This window comes from Mesoplodon densirostris, chromosome 12, assembly GCF_025265405.1.
Source record: "Mesoplodon densirostris isolate mMesDen1 chromosome 12, mMesDen1 primary haplotype, whole genome shotgun sequence".
Classification (NCBI taxonomy): Eukaryota; Metazoa; Chordata; class Mammalia; order Artiodactyla; family Ziphiidae; genus Mesoplodon; species Mesoplodon densirostris.
The window spans coordinates 8,167,481-8,174,087 of record NC_082672.1 but is presented as its reverse complement, the minus strand read 5'-3'; the positions used below and the strand labels follow the sequence as shown (position 1 = coordinate 8,174,087).

Sequence of the window (6,607 nt, the reverse complement as noted above, 5' to 3'; positions counted from 1 at the left end):
GTTTATCTGGATGCTAAAGAGTTTTCAAGTAGGGAATCCCTTTGGAAGAGAGTGCGGGGAGGCTCACGGCGCCCTTGCTCACTGCTTTTGCGCCGTGAACTCCGACTCAGCAGAATTAGGCCCTCAGCCCGGGGGACTCCCTGGCCCAGCAAACAATTTGGCCAGTCATCCTCCCGCCCTTGTCTGAAACCCGTACCGCAGGGTGAAAGATTATTTCCAGTTGGTTGGCTTCCAAGGGTGTTACGCTTAGACAGCAAGTTGACTTCAGACCAGCGCATTGCACAGAAAGCCACATGAGACACTGACCCTGGGCCCTGTGGCCGAAGAGGTCTGGTCAGAGCTATGAGGGTGGTGGGTCAGTCATGCTCACCGTGGACGACGCTCTGGAGCAGGTCGGGGAGTTTGGTTGGTTCCAGAAGCAAGCCTTCCTGACCCTATGCCTGCTCTCTGCCGCCTTCGCCCCCATCTACGTGGGCATCGTCTTCCTGGCCTTCACCCCGGACCACCGCTGCTGGAGCCCCGGGGTGCCCGAGCTGAGCCGTCGATGCGGCTGGAGCCTGGCCGAGGAGCTCAACTACACGGTGCCGGGCCCCGGGCCCGAGGGCCAGGCCTTCCCCCGCCAGTGCCTCCGCTATGAGGTGGACTGGAACCAGAGCGCCCTCGGCTGCGTGGACCCGCTGGCCGGCCTGGCCGCCAACAGCAGCCTCCTGCCTCTGGGTCCCTGTCGGCACGGCTGGGTGTACGACACGCCCGGCTCCTCCATCGTGACCGAGGTACGAGCAGGCCCTGCGCTGGGCTGAGCCTGTGGGTTTCAGGGCCAGGGAGGAAATATATGACAAAGGCTACAAGTTTCAGCTTCACGCCAGGGAAGAGGGAGCGGGGCTGTGTTCCCTGAACTCTAGCGTCAGCAGGCTCCAGGCTGGGCACCCAGGATTCTTCCCTTGTTTAATCCTGCACAGACTCTGGGTGTTAAAGGAAGAAACTGAGGAGAGACCATTGGGAGCCGGGCTGAGCTGGGTTGTTCGGACGCGGGGCTCTGGGGAGACCGGGGCTCCTCCTCTCTCTGCCCCGCTGGCCCCTCGGCAGGCCTGCAGAATTCACCTGGGGTCTAGCTTCCCCACTATGAGAAGTGTGAAGCGCCCCCGTCCCTCCCCGCCCCCACCCCACCCCCACTGCATTCAAGAGCCATGGACACGTGACAGCTAAACACTGGCCTCTGAGCTGGGTGGACGCTGCCCTGGAGTCAGACAGAATCCCAGCCATGCCCCGGATTGGCTGAGCGAAACTGAGTCAGTTACTCAACCTCTCTGAGCCTTAGTTTCCTCATCAATAAACCAGCAATGATAATGCCCCGCCTTCACAGGGGTCAGCATGAAGATGCGGACCAGACAAGCCGAGCTACGCTGGGTGTCCCACTGACGGCCCACGGGAGAGGGGGATGCTGGCAAAGCCTTTGCCTGCACAGTTTAATGAGTTATCTGAGTGTTTTCTTTGCGAATATTCTAGTAAAAAGGCACCAGGTTTTTTTTCCTTCACGGACTCTTTGGAAAGTGTTGTACCGTGACAGGCATGGGCCCTTGGAAACTGGCCTCAGGGTCACGTGGTGAAGCCGCAGACCTGAACTACGCAGAGTCTGTCTGTTAGCAAAGCTCGGTTTCGGTGAGGGTGCTACTCACCTGAAACAAGGGAACTGAGTAGTCTCAGCATCAACACATCTGGGCTGTTGCCGGAAAAAAGCGCCGTGTCCGCTCCTCTGGCCTCACCAGCTCACTGTCTCGAGGAGGGCGGGGGCCAGAGCAGGGAGTTTCCCCCAAGGGGGGAGCAGGTGCAGGTGCTGGTGCACAAACATCTGATCTCCAAGGCATCCTCCAACGATAGATGTCCAATTGGAAGACTCATCTCCCAGGGATACTGAACTGTCCACTATTCTCGCTGGGAATCTAGAAACAGACTAGGACGGGGAAGTATTGTTCTCTGTGCCTGCAGTATACTCTGCTGGGAAAGGATCAGATGCAAGAATTCATCCACTCACTCCTCCATCTGTTCATTCAGTAAACGTATTCCGAGCTTTTCCTCTGTTCGGGTACTGGGTGTGATGCCAGGAGGGAGACAGAGAAGAAACCTATGAGGTTTAAGGAGTTTGCAGTCTCCAGGGAGTGAGGGACAGATGGCAGTGGTGAGAATAAGACCGGCCTCCCAGACCATGTGTGGGCGATGCGGAGGGGCCAGTGGGCTCTAAGGAGGGGGATCTTAGCTACTGAGGTGATCACGGGGGTCTTCCAGAAGGAGGTGACATTTTTTAGAAAATTGAAGTATAGTTAATGTACAATGTTGTGTTCTATTTTTTTTCAGATTCTTTTTCCTTTAAGGTTATTACAAAATATTGAGTATAGTTCCCTGTGCTAGACAGTAGGTCCTTAGGAGGTGGCATTTGAATGGAGCCTCGGGTGGTATTTTGAGCAGCAAGGAGGGGGAACAGAGTGGGCGGGGAAGCGTGAGCCAAAGCTCAGGGGAGAGGGAGCCGGTGCTACATTCGGACAGCAATGAGCTGTTAAATTGATTGGAACCCAGGGTCCAGTGGAGGAGTCCCAGGGGAGAAAGGTGGTGGCAGCTCACCTTCAGGCCAGAGCACTGAGTCCTTACGCAGGTCACCAGATAAAAGACAGGATGCCCGTTAAATTTGAATTTCAGGTAAACAACGAACGCTTTTTTAGGATAATTAAGTCCCAGGCATTGCACAACACTTGATACAAAAGTTGTGCAATACCTGGGAATACAACCGAGGCTGGGAATGCAAATACTGCAGGGGGCATACTTATACTAAAACAGGAGTTGTTTATCTGAAATTCCAATTCAGCGGGGCACCATGTACTATTTTTTTCTCTAAATCTGGCCACCCTGCCTTCGTGCCAAACAAGGGAGCTTGCTGGTCCGGCAGAGGAGGAAGCCCATCCTCGCTGGGCCTTGGGGATGGTCCAGGCGCTGGTGGGCGTGGGGCTGGGGGCTTCGTCAGGCGGGGAGAGCTTGAGGAGGCCCAGACATGAGTCCCGGCGGGACTGTCAACCAACATGGTTGTCACAGGAATGAAAAGACGAACCGATTTAAGAGACACAGGCCCGGCAGGGGCTGGGGGCCAATTTGCCAGAGGGTTCTGGCTGCGGAGGAAGGGGAACCGAGCTCCTGAAAACTGAGGCTGGAACACAGGGCAGTAGCAGTTTGTGCAGGTGTGGGAGCCTGGCCAGGTGGTGGTGGCCTGAGCGGGGCAGTGGACTTGGAGAGGAGGGGACACAGAAGCGATTGGCCAACTGTGGGCTTCCAGTTGCCCTACGATCCAGCGTTGGGGAGGCCTGGGAGGGCGAGGTGAGGGGCTGTAGGGTAGAGCTCATCTGGGGACCCGCGGAGTGTGAGGGCCGGTGGGGCCCGGCTGCAGGCGGTGAAGGGCCATGAGAGTGCGGGCCTTGAGGTCAGCAGTGGGAGAACAATTTCCCCCGGAAGGAGCGGGCTTCCCTCTAGCTCTCCCTTCCCACCGCCTCAACAGCCCTTTTCCCCCTCTCCTCATCCAAAGCTGAAGCTTAATTTGGGGGGCATTCACCTTTGTTGTTCATTTCTGCAGAAATAATCTTTAACTCGGCCTTGCCTTGGACATTGGAACTGGCTTAAGGGAGGACGATGAGGCGACCTGTTTGAATACCCGGCTCCGCTCCCCACCTCGTCCTGGGGGCGGAGGTCAGGGTCCACCTGGGGCAGGAATGTGCCGTTTCCAATCTCGCCTGATCCCAGGGATCACCTGGATTCCGATCCCTATCTGCTGAGACAGGATCCATGGGAACCTGTATTCTAACGAGGACGCTGGGTGATTCTGTGCTCGGGCGAGCTTGGTGAATAGCATGCTGCTCTATAGGTTGTGTTCCCACCACGCGGCCTGGTCCCAGTGAAATTCCAGCAGGGACGGTGACCCGGCCTAGGACACCCCATGCTGCACTCCCTCTGTGCAGCCCCAGGCTTTCCCCAGGGGCCAGGCTTATCTTCCTGGTGGCACAGAAGTGTCTGGGGGCATTGGCAGAGTTTGGGATCACAGGGCCAGGCAGGCTTACGAGCCTTGCGGGTGCCTCCAGACGGAGACCCTCAGCGCAGCTGGGGGCAGAGTCCTCGGGGAAGGCCAGGTGCCCCTTCCTTGAGCTCCGTGAGCACTCTGGCTTCTGCACGTCCCCGGGGAAGGATGGCACCCAGGGCATTTCAGGAAGGGTGGCAGGGACACCTTACAAAGATGCTGACTGCAAAGAGTAGAACAAACCCAGGGCAAAACACCGGTGCCCTGCGGCTTTGGTGAAATCTAGAATGCACAGAAAGTCGTCTTGGGTGAAGTGGGCGGAGGCTGCAAAGAGGCAGCTGCAGCTGCAGACGGGGGACAGCTAGATAACACCCAGGGGTGGCCTCCCCCGCGCGCTGCTGACAGGGACCAGGCAGCAGGAAAGCCAAAGATCTGCAGGAGAAGCTTCCTGGCGAGGGCGTGTTTTCAGCTGACTTTTAAAGGGAATAAACACCTGGACCGGCAGAGAATGGGAGTGACTGGTATCTCATCCTGTCTCTCAGATCTGAGCTACTCTTGCGAGCAGACAGCGGGCTCTGGGCATGAGACAGATGGTAGCGCGAGCTCAGTATTAGTTTCTGAAAGTCCAGTGGTAGCAAGGAGTTTTACCTATATTTTATTGTTTTGTTTTGTTTTGTTTTTTTGCGGTACGCGGGCCTCTCACTGTTGTGGCCTCTCCCGTTGCGGAGCACAGGCTCTGGACGCGCAGGCTCAGCGGCCATGGCTCACGGGCCCAGCCGTTCCGCGGCATGTGGGATCTTCCCGGACCGGGGCACGAACCCACGTCCCCTGCATCGGCAGGCAGACTCTCAACCACTGCACCACCAGGGAAGCCCCCTATATTTTATTTTTAACAGTGCTCATGATGGATCCCCGGGACCAGGAAAAGGGCATGGCTCATGTAGGCAACTTTAGATTTTTAAAGGTGGTGGGTAACGAAGCCTCCACTGAAAAAGTTAAATGGTTTATTATCTACCAAACCATTTGCACATGATTTGCCCCTGCAGTGCCCGCACTAGCTCTGTGACGGTGACAGGACGGGCACCACACACCTATCAGACTGGGAGACTAAGGCCCAACGTTGCTAAGTGACCTCCCTGCATCCCACCCCACAGTGTCGCCTGGTGGGGCGGAACCATGAACCCAAAGTGTCCCTGGACACCACCCAGCTGGTGCTGTGCCAGGAATGGGGAGGCGAGAGCCCCGGCTGCCGCCCCCCAGCCCCTCTCGCGTCCCTGGGGCACCATCCTGCTTTCTGCACCTCTGAGCTCTAAGCGGTGATGCTCCCGCACTCGGGCCTCCCAGCTTGCGCAGGCGTGTGGGCATCACCAGGCGTGTGCCAGGCATGGAGGGAACCCCATGCACACCAGTGGCCTTCCCCAGGGGACCCACTCCTGCCTTTGCCTAGGTCTTTCCCCCTCAATCCCTCCCTCCGAGTCTCCTGCCACCCCTGGGTGCCCCCCTACCCCCTGCACACCGTGCAGCACACAGGCTGCTCCCTAGAAGCTCCCAGCGCCGGGCCTCTGTGACTTTGCTCAGCGATTCTCGTGTTGACACTCACAGCTCCATCAGTCATGACCAATTTACATAATAACTGGTAGAATTTACATAATTAAACATAATTAATATGTACTTAATTAAGGGCCTTGACCAATTCTGGAAAACATTTATTTTACCACATTTCTGTCTTTGGATAATTACTTTACTGTATTTCCTTTAGAAACCTTCCCTTTGGGCCATGCAGTCATTTGATAACTGTCAGTGACACTTGACAACAGCCTCTTTAGTGTATATTGAGGGTAAAGCCAAGATAAAGGTATTAGGCGTATAATGACATTGACTGAGATTCACCAGAAACCTTGAATTTGTCTTATGAAAATGTGGTAAAGAGAAAAACATGTGAAGCACCTGGGGGATCCCACATTTTGTGTTGTACGTTTACATTGTCCGGAGACAGGATGGAAGGTGGAGTGTGACTCACAAACGGTCTTGTGTTTTCGGCCCCTCCGACCGCGGTGTGACCCACAGTTTAACCTGGTGTGCGATGACTCTTGGAAGGTGGACCTCTTTCAGTCCTGTGTGAATGTGGGCTTCTTCCTGGGCTCTCTGGGCGTCGGCTACATTGCAGACAGGTACGTAAAGGCCGATCCGACTAAACAGCATCAACACCATGGAGAGAACGGACTTTAGGGGCCAATGGCGGGAGACTGTGGCCAGTGGGAATCTTTGCAGAAGTTGAGGGAGACAAGACATGGCAGCGAGTGCTTTGGACTTCATGGGGCAGGATGGATTTCCGAGGCTGAAACTGCATGCAGAGCGTACAGCTGGGGTGCGGGACTGAGAGCAAGGGGAACAAAGCCACTGTTCATGCTTCTAGCGGATGGGTGGAGGCGGGCAGGGCCATTGTTTGAGACGGGACAGAATGGGTTAGGAACAGCCTTGGTTGCTGCTCTTTGGGGTGAAGGGGGTGGGAGCAAGCAAGAGTTCTGTCTTGGAAGTGGTAACATTGGAGACGTG

At 56.0% G+C, this 6,607-nt stretch overlaps 1 protein-coding gene across 1 annotated transcript in view; it reads left to right on the top strand.

Moving 5' to 3' along the window:
• Window positions 1–362: 362 nt before the first annotated feature.
• LOC132500207 (solute carrier family 22 member 1) overlaps window positions 363–6,607 on the top strand; it is a 31,028-nt gene continuing 24,783 nt past the window's right edge. The window contains exons 1-2 of the mRNA XM_060115148.1: window positions 363–773; window positions 6,119–6,222. Of these exons, the coding sequence (XP_059971131.1) occupies window positions 363–773; window positions 6,119–6,222 (515 nt within the window). The remainder of the gene's footprint in view (window positions 774–6,118; window positions 6,223–6,607) is intronic.